The sequence below is a fragment of the Hyperoodon ampullatus genome (genome assembly GCF_949752795.1).
Source record: "Hyperoodon ampullatus genome assembly, chromosome: 1".
NCBI lineage: Eukaryota > Metazoa > Chordata > Mammalia > Artiodactyla > Ziphiidae > Hyperoodon > Hyperoodon ampullatus.
In genome coordinates this window covers 63,869,338-63,882,801 of record NC_136914.1, presented here as the reverse complement: position 1 = coordinate 63,882,801, position 13,464 = coordinate 63,869,338, and the positions used below count along the sequence as shown (strand labels likewise).

The 13,464-nt window shown below is 41.4% G+C and overlaps 1 protein-coding gene across 1 annotated transcript; it reads right to left on the bottom strand.

The window, feature by feature from the left end:
* Window positions 1-261: 261 nt before the first annotated feature.
* On the bottom strand, window positions 262-13,186 carry KAT6B (lysine acetyltransferase 6B; the record flags this gene model as incomplete). The annotated part of the gene is made up of 7 exons (XM_079710756.1): window positions 262-328; window positions 2,431-4,948; window positions 7,620-7,911; window positions 10,180-10,506; window positions 11,102-11,261; window positions 11,578-11,809; window positions 13,162-13,186. The coding sequence occupies 7 exons, from the start codon at window positions 13,184-13,186 to the stop codon at window positions 262-264; spliced, it is 3,621 nt and encodes a 1,206-aa protein (XP_079566882.1).
* Window positions 13,187-13,464: the final 278 nt, after the last annotated feature.

Genomic DNA, 13,464 nt, shown 5'->3' with positions numbered 1-13,464 from the left:
CACTTCCAGGCTGGGGCAGCCTCTTGCCTGAGGTGTGGATCCACTGGGCTGCTAAGATCCTCAGCAGCTCCCACACAGATGCCAGCAGTTGATTCCAACAGGCAGCACACCATCGCTACCTGCTCTGAAGGGGTATGAGAGGTCTCCTTTCCTACCAGCAAAGCACCTTAAAGCTTCTCTTCTCCTCGTGGTGATGACAGCCCTTGCAGACGCGTCTTCTTGGAAGCCCTCCTCAGCCACTACAGATATTCCCCCCACTGGCTATGCAGCTGTGGGGAGAAGGGACCAAAAGATAAAATCTTGACACCAAGCCCAGACTGCTTCGTAACTGTGGGAAAAGATAATAAGGGTGAGTGCAGAAGGCAAAACCCTGCCAGGCATCCTCCCTCCATTGGGACCTGTGATTCGGGGCTGTATGTACTGTGCTTTCCACATGGGTGCCAAGTCAAGCATTCATTTCAAGGCCTGTCACTTGAATAAGCAAATGTTTTAACAGTCAGAACTTTCTCTGAATGCCGTAAGATAACGTTTGTGAACAATGACTTTTTTTTTTTAAATCTAAACTTTAGATTCTAAAAAATAACATCCAATCACTCATGCACAACAGAGCAAAACTTTCACGCCTTTTTCAAGAAAATGATTTTTCAAACATACAAGTCCAAATTGGGTGTTTTTTGTATTAACCTTTAAAAAAATGAAGTTTGCTACCACTGGACTAGGCCCTGAGGGGAGTTTATACAGACTGTATAAATGAGGCAGCTGGATATTTGGGCAGGATCCCTTTGCAAATGAAGATCAAAGTCAAAAAGAAAAAAACAAATTCACTTTATTTTAAAGACAATGATTGGCATACAGAAGGTATGCACTAGCATAAAATAAACTTTCATGAAAAGCATTAAAATCCATTATAAATTAATTTATTAAATAGGTATTTGGTATATGTGATGGTTTTATTAGATATTACTCTTATTTATTGCCAACCCCCTCCCACAAAGTCAAAACAAATCAGAAAATCTCTTAACTCCGATTTACACTAAATAATTTATTTTCCCAAAATGTGTATGTGTTCTGAGATGTGACACATGATACAGTTCAATTGGTCATTCTCTTATCAATCATAATATGACAGGACACAAGAGGCTAAAAATGGCTCATCATAATTTATTTTATGTTAAAATGTACAGCTTTTTTTGTTTTTTTTGTTTTTGTTTTTTTTTCTTGAAGTGACTGACTAAAAAGAGAACAGATAAATACAAGAGTGTCGCTGGCTCCTATTTTATACAAGGATTACGCCTCTCCTGCTTGGCCCTTACAGTCACCCTGTACAGGTACAAAGGCTACAAAAAAGGAAGCAATATAAACAGACACAAATAACTTTTTTGCTTTTTTACATGCGATTTGTAAGCTTAGTTTGAGCTATTCACAAGCTACTTCTCTATTTTTCCTTAAAAAATAACTCCAATATTTTATAAAGATAGAAAAATCTACAGATGGAATGAAAATGTAAAGTTAGAGGCATTTCCATAAAATAGCAACTTTACACCAAATTCACTATTTTTTTTTAAATCCTGCCAAGTATTTGGACATATATGAAATGTTTCAAAACCTGACAGATAAACACTGAGATATGCTTCATTCAATAAACAGAAGTCTGCATTTATAAAACAGAAAGCTGCCTTTTTTTCCCCAAAGAAATCTGTCACCAAAATGGAAAAGGGTCTCAACTTTACACCAAACATTTAGCAATAAAACCCTTTTGACTAACCAAATGGGAATAGCTTTTATAGCTCTTTACAGTTTTATAATTAACAAAAATATAGTTTTTTTTTAAACCCTCAAATTAGGGCACCCTAATCAAGGCAAAAAACTTAAGAAATGGCTTACCGTTAGCACAACACTTGTACAGTACTACAAAATGCACTGTCACTAACAAAGACATTAGCGGCATGCTGAAGTGTCACCTCAAACAAAATATACAATAACTGAAATGCTAAAGGCATTTACATGGAGTAGACGGGGAAGAAAAAAAAAAAACTCTAGGTTCAGTATTAAAACAGATAATTGGGGGTGGGCTGGGGCATGGGGCTTGATATCCACATTGTTTAATGGAAGCAGGCACAGCAAGTGGCTGCCTCCAAACTGTAGTCCAAAGAGAGGCCTTCCTTTGCAGAGAATTTCATATAAAAGTAACAGAAACAAAGGTGCCAAAAAAGAAAAAGGAAAAAAAAAAAAAAAAGAAGAAAGAAAAACAACTTGTATAAGGCTTTCTGCTGCATACAGCTTTTTTTTTTTTTTTTAAATAAATGGTGCCAACAAATGTTTTTGCATTCACACCAATTGCTGGTTTTGAAATCGTACTCTTCGAAGGTATTTGTGCAGATCAATCCAAGAGTGATGCCCAGGGGTTTTGTGACTGCCCATTTTGCCTACCTTCTCATGTAGGACCCATTGAGAGACTGTTTGGACATGCCCGGGTTCATGTAGCCGTGATGCCCGGGGGCCGTGTACATCATGTTACTGTGGGGCGGGGTCTGCATTGGCTGCTGGGCATATGGCTGGGTTCCCATCATGCCCATCTGCATCTGCATAGGGTATTGGGGCGTTTGATTCATGTAGCCATGATTGCTGTGGTAGCCACTGTTCATCATCGGCTGGGACATGCTGTACCCATTCATGGCATTGAGAGTGTTCATGTTCATGTTCACAGAGTTGACATTGTAGGCTGGGGATGGCATCAAGTTCACACTCATGTTCATGCCTCTTTGCATCGTTAAAGTCCGTGCAGGACCCTGCATGGCTACAGTCTGGGAGCGCCCATAGATTTGCGACTGATGGGTGGCAGCGGCTGGTGACAGAGATGCCGATTTGGTTCTCATGGAGACGTGGCCCTTGCTGGCAATCTGGGTTTGCAGTCTTTGGCTGTGGGAGATGCCAATGTTTGATGCAGCCATGTTCCGTTGCAAAAGAGGCGGTGGCAGATTCATAGGAGGAGGAGTCAGGTTGGGGGGTGGGGTCATGGTAGCTTGTGCTTGGGGTCCCCCAGGGACCGAGTGTGGAGACTGAGAAAGCTGAACAAGCCCTGTGTTACTTAATGGTGTGGACAAAGAGGCACTGTTTGCATAGGAAGTTACAGCAGCGGAATGGCTGTAAGGCAATGAATGATCAATAAGTGTATTAGTTAACTGCTGTAGTTTGGCAAGGCTGAAGGTGGCTGATGGCTGTGGGTAATGCCCAGCCCCAAAATCACTCTGACCCATTCGTTCATATAAGCCAAGGTTGGTACTGCCGGTCTCGGGGATCTCAGCCAGCTGCATGGGCGGCGTGAAGTTAGCAGCCATGCTACACTGAGCCAGCTGCTGGCTGCTGCTCGGGGGCCTCTCCACCACGCAGCCTTGGGGAGACTTGACGCTGCAGGTTGGGGGAGAGCTGATGCTGGTCTGTTGCAGCATGCTGCAGCTCCCACCGATGTTGGACATCTGCTGGGTGACAGCACAGCTGCTCTGTGTCAGATTGCTGGAGGTGAGGTTGCTATAGGAGCAGCTGTTCTGTGAAGAGCCGTTTCCACAAATGCTGCCACCCATAGTAGAATCATAGCTGCTTGGGTTCTCGTAGTTCTCAGTCGTACTCTCGATACTGCCCAGGTCACTAAATCCGCTGTCTACGACTTGCTGTGAGTGATCTGAAACGGATGGGACATCCATCATTGGACTGGTTTCCATGTTCTGCAAAGATGGCACTGAGATGGCATTTTGATCTGGGCTGATTTGGGCATAGCTGTTTTCCAGGGCAGGGACACTTGGACTGTTGACAGAACGTACTGACTGGCTGGGGTGGGAATGGACGGATGAAACTGGGCTGCTGTGGTCTGACTGTTGGCAGTCGTCTAGAGTGGCGGCGATCTGTGGGCTTTGGTCTGCGTGAGTGTAGTTCTGTAGGCTTCTACAGGCCTCTTGAGTCTCAGCACAATCCTGAAAGGTATCGTCCTGTTCACTGTTCTCCTGGGTCAAGGACTGAACCGCTTGGACGGTCTCAGAGTCGATTTCCAAGGTTGCTGTGTTTCCCTCTTTGAACTCAGAATCTACTTCTTCACTGTTCTTTTGGTCCTGCTCCTGTGCCTGTTCTCCTGCGGGTTCCTCATCAGATTCAAGGGCAGTTTCAGTGGCTCCAGCAAGCTCCTTAGGTTCACTGTTACACGAAGCTGTAAGGTCAACGCCGCAGTCCACTAGGACCTCTGGGTTTGAATGACTAGGCTGCACACTAAGGTCTAAAAAAGCCTCCTGGGTTTCCAGTACTTCTTTGAAGGCTTCTCTTGGGCGTTCTTCCTTCTCCGATTCAGCAGACTCCATGTGACTGTCATCTTCATCGTCTGCATCATGCCCCTCATTGTGAGATGGCTCTTCATCCTCTTCCTCCTCCTCTTCATGATCATCCAAACGCACAGGGTCTTCTTTGTCCGTGCAGACTTCTGGCTCCTCTTTTTCCTGGCTTTTGGCACCACAGGGGTCTTTTTCTACATTTCCTTCTTCTTCTTCTTCTTCCTCCTCCTCCTCCTCCTCTTCCTCCTCGGGTTTGATTAGATCGTCTTCAGGTTTTTCACCTGGCGATTTATTTGGACTTACAGGTGCACACGTTTCCTCACTTCTGTTTTCGTCCCCAGGCAGCAGGGGTTCCACGGCTTCCTTGACCTCCTCCTCAGTCCTGGTGGGAGCGGGGCTGGTTTTGTCTGCTGGAGTCTCCTTCTGTTCTTCCACTGTTACCTGGTCATCGGGCTCCATGGGTGTTTCTGGCGGGGTGTACAAGTTCAGTTTAAATCCAGTCTTCCTCTCTTTATTTGGTCTCCACTTAGATAGACCACGCTTTGTTCCTTTTGGCCATTGTTTGCACTTTAGAGGTTCAGGATTGTCTCTACTGGCTTCTTTCAAGTTATTTGCATCATCATCCATATTGTCTTAGTGAGGAGACAGAGAGAAAGAGAGAGGAAGGAAAATAAAATCTTAGAAAGCATCACCATGAACAACTTGAATTCATTCTTCTAAATAATTTAGCACATACTGCTTTCAATTTAGCATTTTAAGAGTTGATGCTAACGACACAGTCAAACCTAATACAGAATAATATTGTGGTATAAATGGAGTAAATAACCTAGGACCGGAAAACAATATATGGTGCACACATCACACACCTCCACACACAACCCACTCTTAACAGAAAGTTGTGCTTTTTATAGGAAGCACATGGATACAGGCCACTATAATAAACGTATTTGAGTTTGACAAACAAGACATTCTCTGATACAAAAGCCTGGAATTCCACAATGTAAAGAGAATCAATTTGAATATTTGCAAATTAGGAAATGCAGGGGAAAGGGTTAAAGTTAGCTCATATCCCAATCACCACTGTACTGGAGAAATGACTAGAACTAACTGGCATATTTATCCTGAGAAAGTGAACTTCAGCTTGTGGACATTTACTGGATTGAAATGATCTCAGATGACATTATTTACTTTGATGTGAATGTTCTCTCTGGCATAAAAATAAACTATGTACCTCTGAAACAAATGAATAAATAACTAAATAACCAGAACATAAATACATCTGTAATCTACTCCAGGATCATCATTTCTGGATAACACAAACTATAATGTAATTACCATGAAATTATTGAACATTTAAAATACAGGTATTCTTTTTATCACTAATTCTATCCACATTGCATTTTGAATCAATGTGCAAATGTATGGTATGGTTTGAATATTAAATAAGAAACAAACCATAACTGTCGAGTTCATTTTAGCTCAGCTAATCTTATTTTTACTGTACCTACATGCATATATGAACATGAATAAATATGTAAATATATTTATATATTATAAATATATTTATATAAATATAAGCAAGCAAACAAGTAAATATATGAATAAATACAAACATAAAACACCCAAGTCTTAAGATATTTATAAAATTAAAGATTATACTGATCTCCTAGAGGGGTCAGTTTAAAGGGAAAGCTTCACAAAGAGAAATAGCCTTATTAGAAACACTATTTTGGAGAACAAAAACAAGATCTAATAATCAGTGCGGAACAGAGATCCCTTTTGCCAGATTGGATATCTAATCCTATCAGTGCAGAACAGGGTAAGCTCTTAGCTCATTTATGTAATAAAAGGATTACACGTAAACTTACCTGAATGTATTACATTCAAATTGGCTAGCTGAAAAGATACGGTGCTGTAGACTGATTCCTTCAGAAGTGCAAAGTACAATCTCCAGTTAATAGACATCTCACTATGTTCATGTCTATACATATGGACAGGCAACAGGCATACTAATGACCTTGGATTCCACATTCTTATTCCACGTGCTACTAGACCTATCAGCATTTGTAGGAAACCCCTCTAAGTCAGAAGGTGAGTTTTCCAATAATTATTTTTTAAGAAAGAAGATCCTGAAAGGAATCAGGTATAATATGGCAACTTGGAGTTTTTAAACGCAAGTGGCACAAAGTGGAGCATGAAGGCAGTGATGATTCATGTGCAGGCTCCCAAGAAGACAGCTAAGAAGTGGAAATAAGGCTCAAATTCCACACCAAAAAATGACCTCTTTCTGCAGTTGTTTTGTATGTTTATTTAAGGAAATTAACAAACAAGGCTTGGTTCCTCTATACCCAGGGTGAAATGTCACTGCCTCAGCGAAGTATGTATGTGGCAATAGTATTCTTGTTAATTAAGAAAGTCAAGGAGCTGCTTGCTCATATTCTTAAAACTGTGGCTTTTCAAAGGCAAGAGTGATAACCTGTGGTTTCCAGGGAAGTGAGATGGCCTGTTCTCTAGACTGAGATAAAGTAAGGTTTTGAATAGAGTCATTTCCATTGTAGAGTACAGACTGTCCCACAAATCCTCACGATTCAGCTGGGAGCTCAAGTTCCCAGCCTGACAGGCAAGGGATGGTTTCTTTTAAATAGGGCATCAAAGAGGAGTCAATGGTGTTTAATATTTTTTTTAGAAGATGGGGTGGGGTGTCCCTGCCAATAGCAACTGTAAAACAGTAATTTGAAAGGAAGGATAATCTCCTGATTTCCACATTATCCTATATTATCAAAGCTAATAGTGATGGTGTGGGTAGGTTTTAGATGATTCTTGATAAGAACATATCCAAAGACACCACTGATTATAGGACACATCATCAATTTACTAATATTTGTTTTTCAGGAAAAAAGAAACTACTGCATTCAATACTCACACATCAATAATAATATATACCCTGATTTCAGAAATGTTAAATGTGAAAAAAAGTACATATTAGAATCAAGGAAGTGCAGTGTGTTTCTTATTGACAGACTTCAAAATTTTTGAGGATAAGCCAATTTCTGGAAAGTAAGATGAACCCACCTAGAGGGATGTTCTGGCCTATGTTAAACTTCTAAAGTTGTTGAACATAAAAATCCAATTCCAGGAAGAAGGGATGGAACCTTTTATGAATGAGAAAGGACAGATGAGCACTTATTTCTGGTGGGTCGGTACAGCCTCAGAAATGCCTCTGGGTAGAATTCAGGTGCCTGCTTTTTGGCAATAGTAGACAGATACTCACAAGGGTAAGGGTTTTATAATTCCTCCACTTACTTCTACAGGGGTCAGCATTCTTAAAGCAATGATTGTCTTTTCCTTCCTCTTCCTCTGTCTGTCTTTTCTTCCCAGGCTGATGTTGGAATGCTTTTCTCAGCACTGGCTTCCCGCCATCCTCCTCTACTTCAATCTCACAGGTAGGCTCCAGCTGTGGCATTGGCCTCTCTTCGTCTGAGTTGTCAAAGGGCTCGTTCAGTACTTCTGTCGTCTCTGAAATGGTCTCAGTTGTTACACTGCTGTTGATCCTTCTGCGTTTACGACCCCTTTTCTTCTTTAGCACAAAAGGCCTCTGAAATTAATGCCAAACATAATACATCAGAGCTCATGAGAAATTACAGTGTTGAGTCGATATGCAGCAAACATGTACTGAACGCGTGTCTGAGACTCTTACACATAAAAACTTCTGTAATGTCTTTGTACTTAACCTTCCATTTGATGTTTAACATCCCTCTCGGGCTCCTACTACAGAGGCAAGTGCTTTCCAAATAAAACAATTGTTTACTCAAGCAGATGCTTTGAGAGGGAACATCCTAGCAGCTGAACTACTGTAGATTTTAAAAGCCAAGGTTTGCTTTTCTAGCATATATTTTCCAGTAGTACCTGCTGGCTTCAAAATCCTGTATACCATAGTGATTAAGTCATCATGGACACCAATGTTTCTATAAACGTTTCAACAATCAACTAGCCACTGGGTCACTCATTTTAATACTTGATAACTGTTCAAGGAGCACCTACTCTGTGCAAAGCACTGTAAGATATATGATGGTGTACAAGACTAGCCTACTTGTTCCCCATTTCATATGACGTCAGGAATGATGCAAAAGAAGAAAGGGTACCTGAAGAAAGAATTACTCTGTTTACAATGTTAGAGTCATGTATTGGTGGCTGCAGGGATATCACTGATAATTTTACTTTTTTTCTTTTCTGGGCCGTGTCGCGAGGCTTGTGGGATGTTAGCCCCTGGCAGTGGAAGCGTGCAGTCCTAACCACTGGACCGCCAGGGAATTCCCCAAATTATTTTAACATAGATGGCATCTAAAGAAAATCTAAAGACATGTGGAAAGTGTCTTATTTATATAAGATATAAATTTTTTTTTCTAATTGTACTATGGGTTGGCACAAATGACTCTCCATAATTGCAAATATAAAATGTTTTTTTTTCTTCCAAGCAAAAAGTATTCAATGATACAAAATTCAAATATAAGAAGAACAGGTAGATTTGCTGCTAAGATGTAATCTGTCAATAATGGGTCTGAAAAATTATTGAAAATACATTGCAAAGAAGGGTTCAATATGCTTGGTTAAAACTCAAACTCTAAGTAAACTGTATCCAAGAATTATCATGTCTCACATTTTTAACTGTATGAATGTTCACTGAAGTGCACATATAAATCCTGACAGTCACATTCTGTAATTTAACACTTATAATTATTAATCCCCCCAGCTGGCCTGCTCTCTCCGTAATTCATTAGAATTTTCCCAAACATAAGTATAGCCAATATACAGAACTGGTTTTCTTTAGGTTGAGTCCATTTATATGACAGTAGGCATTTATCATGCCGTGGATAATTCTGGTTTTTGATGTTTTTAAAACAAATTTCTTTTGTTGTATACATAACGAATACATTTTCCTTGTAAGAAATCAAAATATTATTCATAAGCCTAAAGTCCACTCTATGGGATGCTCCTTTCTAGCACCTCCCCACAGCTGCCCTTCCACTCGAAGATTGCCGGGCTTAGATGAAGGCATGCCAAGCTGGGAGCCAGAACAGCAGGTTCTTGGACAGACACCACGTAGGGTGGCCTTGGGGCACAGCCTTAACTTGTGCTGTCACTATTAGTCTTGGCTATCTTGCAGTGTCTGGTCCCTCTCTATGTCACAGATAGATACTAAAGACAAAGATATCAGCTCTGGGTTGAGCAGTTACCTAAAGACAAAATCAATTTTTTACTTTCTGCACAGGGTATGTGTATCTAGAGAAACCACCAGGCTACTAAGATATGAGACATTTCAGTAATGTGTACTTGCATAAATGCAGAATAGCATTAAACTGAAGGGCTTAAAATACCTTCTAACAATTCTATGCCAAGAACAAGAAATAGCATCAGGAGTGCTGGGCTTGGAGTCTGAGCACTCATCTGGTTCTGCCTCCATCTCTGAAGAGTTGTGTGACCTTGGACAAGTCTCCTATCCTCTCTCCACCTTGGTGTTTCTATCAAAATTCACTGAAGGGTGGTTTAAGTGCTCCCCTGGGCCCTTTCCTGTTCCCATAGCCTGATTTACTCCAGTCCCATGAACCAGCAGGTGGCAGTAACTACCAGACTAGCAAGCCTGCCTGTCCCTGGTTTCCTGTCACAGCACTAACAAACCACAAAGAATAAACATAATCATGACTGTAAGATAAACGATGACGATACATGATCAGTGGGACTGGATACAAATAAACTACATCTAAAGAATGGAGAGTGAAACAAATACTAATAGATAGAATGTTTGCAATGACAAATAAGATGTGATTGAAACTGATGCAGACGGAAAATCTAAACAGACACATACCTTTCTCTTTATGGCAACTGACTGTGGTTTAGTCAACCTTGGAGGAGAGCTTTGAATATTTTCTTCTTCTTCCTCCTCTTCCTCCTCTTCCTCCTCCTCTTCCTCCTCCTCCTCCTCCTCCTCCTCTTCCTCTTCCTCTTCGCTGCTCTCTTTAGACAGCTCCATTAGCGGCCCTCGCTCCCCGGCCACTGGCCGGCTCTCCGGGGAATGCAAATATTTATTTTTCGATTGTACTTTTGCAGGTGATTGCCTACTGTTAGCTCTAGATGACAGGATTTCTTGCTCCTCCTTTTCCCAGCAGCTAGCTTGTTCCATTAGCCGCTCAGCCTAAGGGGGGAGGGTAAAAATAGCGGGCCAGTGAGAGGGCAGTTACAGAGCCAGAGCCTCTAAGGATCAAAGGCAAAGGACCTCTAAGTCGTTTCTGATCAGGATAGTCAGCCAGCCAAGCAGCATTCCAGCTGCATCATCTCAGAACTCTTTTGCATCAGTTAGGATAACAAATCAAAGAAGATTGGGTTTCATGGGATATTTAGCGGTATTAATGATGCAGCAAAGTGGTTTGAGTCCTTTATCACTACATTACATGCTCACTGGCATGGAGCACTTTAAGCAAGTTCATAAACACAAAGAATCGATTGACATTGCAGCCTTGGAGCTCAGCACCAAATTTGATCTGATTACATGCTGTCAGTAGTGAAAAATGCTGCTTTGTGATCAATGATAAATGTTTCATTTTTCATACTCAATTCAATAAAATTATCATGTCTTACCATGCAACCTCAGTTAGGATAAATTAGTGTCCTATCATTTCACGAGCTCTCTCTAGATGACCAAGCTTTTGACAATGATGTTAATGACTTCCTGAGCTTCAGAATGCTACAAGATTGAAGTTACACAACTTAGGCTGATGAAGCCAAATTACCTCTTTTTCAGCTTCTCGTTCTTCTTCAGAAACTGCAGCATTAGAAATTAAAATTGGGGTCCACCTCAGACTCTCTGGATCAAGCTCATTAGTCCGGGAACAGGTTTTCAACTTTTCCATGTGGCCCAATATCAACTTTTCCCGTCTAATGATGACAAATCTGTAATGTGAGGAGGCAGAACAAAGTGCAATCAAAAGCTGAAATTTCATTTCACCTTCACCTATTGATGTATGCTAGCACTAATATTACCTGGGTTAGGAAAAGCCAGAAAGCTCATCAATGAAAGGGTACAGCAAATTGAAATCTGGGCAGCAAAAAAGCGTCATTTCCTGTTTTCTTTTTAGGAGAAAGGTTTTGATAATACCGTTGGGGAACCTCTTATCTTTAACTGGAATGAATCCACCTCACTTTAGGGACCCTTTCCGATGTAAGATGCTTAAGAGGCAGCCGGGTCGCCCAGGGCACCAGTACTCACCTGCCGTCCCTCTTGTCAATCATGTGGAGGTGCTGCAGAGTGGTGGCGATGTCATGTGGGCACATGCCCGTAGCTCTGCTGATGGCCTTGATGCTGATGTGCCGCTCATGGTGGTGGTAGAGATATTCTAAGATGACACTCTTCCAGTAGGCCAGGTAGGAGAGACGGCCCAGATCAGAGAGTGGCTTTTCAGGAGATCCTGCTTGGCCTTCTCTTCTAGAAAGCAAATAGCCTAGGGCAGAAAAAGCAAAAGTGGACCTCACTGTGGTGTTTTCAGACGTTGGAACAGGGGCCACTTGAAATAATATAAGTTGCAACAAGGTAAAAACATCACATCAGAGAAGTGCATTAATTTTATGTATAGTCTCTTCCCAGCTACAGTGATTTGATCTCCACGAAGTTTATGCTCCTGAATCTTTTATAGCAGCCCTGTAAGTCAATTCACGTAGCTGGTGGCAGCATTCCAGACATACACTGTGGCATATTTAACGAAGCTAAGGTTGAACACATTACTTCTGATAAGTCTCAACGTCCAAGTCCCCCAGCTTTAGATCCTTTCAAAAACTAAATGTCAGGCACTCACTCAGAAATCCTGTCGAGGGACCACCCCGAACATTAATGGGTGAGTTGTTTTCCACAGGAAGGACCGAATGACCCTTTGACAGCTGGGTCTTAATAAAAGCGAAGGGCCTCTGTTGACTGAGATCCTATATTGCTTGTTACATTTAACTAGCGGCTGATCTGAAGCTTTGTTTTAGGACTAATAAAAGAATGTCTTTTAAGTCAACTGCTGCAACTCATATCAGCTCCACTAGCTCTATTTTCACCTCTTTCATGGAAATTAATTTATAATCCAACCGTTGCTCCTACAAATTAAAGCAAAACAACCTCCTTAAGACACACTGTTTCATGTGAACTCAGAAAAGCCCTGAGCGCAGTATGCTTCTGAACGCACACTCGACAGCATTGCTGTGAAGGTTCCTTGGCAAAGGAACTTTAAAATGAGAAAGACTTTAAACCCACTTGAAGGTAAATGAATGAAAGCTGGCGGCTGTCTCGGTAATTAAGAGCCACTTATGGAGTAGAGAAGAAATGTTATAAACTAATGATGTCTACCTTGCTCTAATTATCTATTTCAACAGCCTCACCTTCATGAACTTCCTAAATTTAAACAAACATCAACCACATACAGTAGGTGGCAGCAATTACAAAATCATGCTGCTCTGTAAACCACCCAAATCTTCAGCATTTTTCTTCTTTATCTACATTTTCAAAATGGCCGCATTTTCAAGGATTTTTCTCAATTTTGGATTTTTTGTTAGAAGAAATCAATGCCTCTGATGCATTTTCCTGCCTCTCAGAATCACTGTAAATGCAAAAATATAGAACAAGAGATTCACTCTGACCCTGGAGGGGTATAACCACAACATTTTGCATTTTGATGGTTTTAATCTGAATGCTATTATAAAGGATAGGCATGTATTTAACTTTAGGTTTTGTTGAAGTCTTTTTGACTTGTCTCTTTAACTCATGTTTAAGTGCAAAGTATTTGATAGAATGCGAACAAGCACCACAAAATTTGACAGTCAAACCACTGTCGACACGTCATTCGGCTGCACACCAAGGCTTTCAAGAGCAGTATGTCAGGAATGCTAACGCTGACGGCCACTGTGCAGAATCCAGCCCAGATCGTGCCCTGTCAACGTGGAGAAGAGCTCTCTGTCACCAGAGTACAAAGTGTGCCCAAACTTCAGAACACAGATAATTGGCACATCTGTCACCTGCCCCCTAAGTGCCTGGCACATGCTGAGAAATTTACTCCGTCGGCTGGAGGCCCCAGCTCTGTACTTCTGGGGCAGCGGGTCAGGGGGAGGGTAGGGGAAAAGA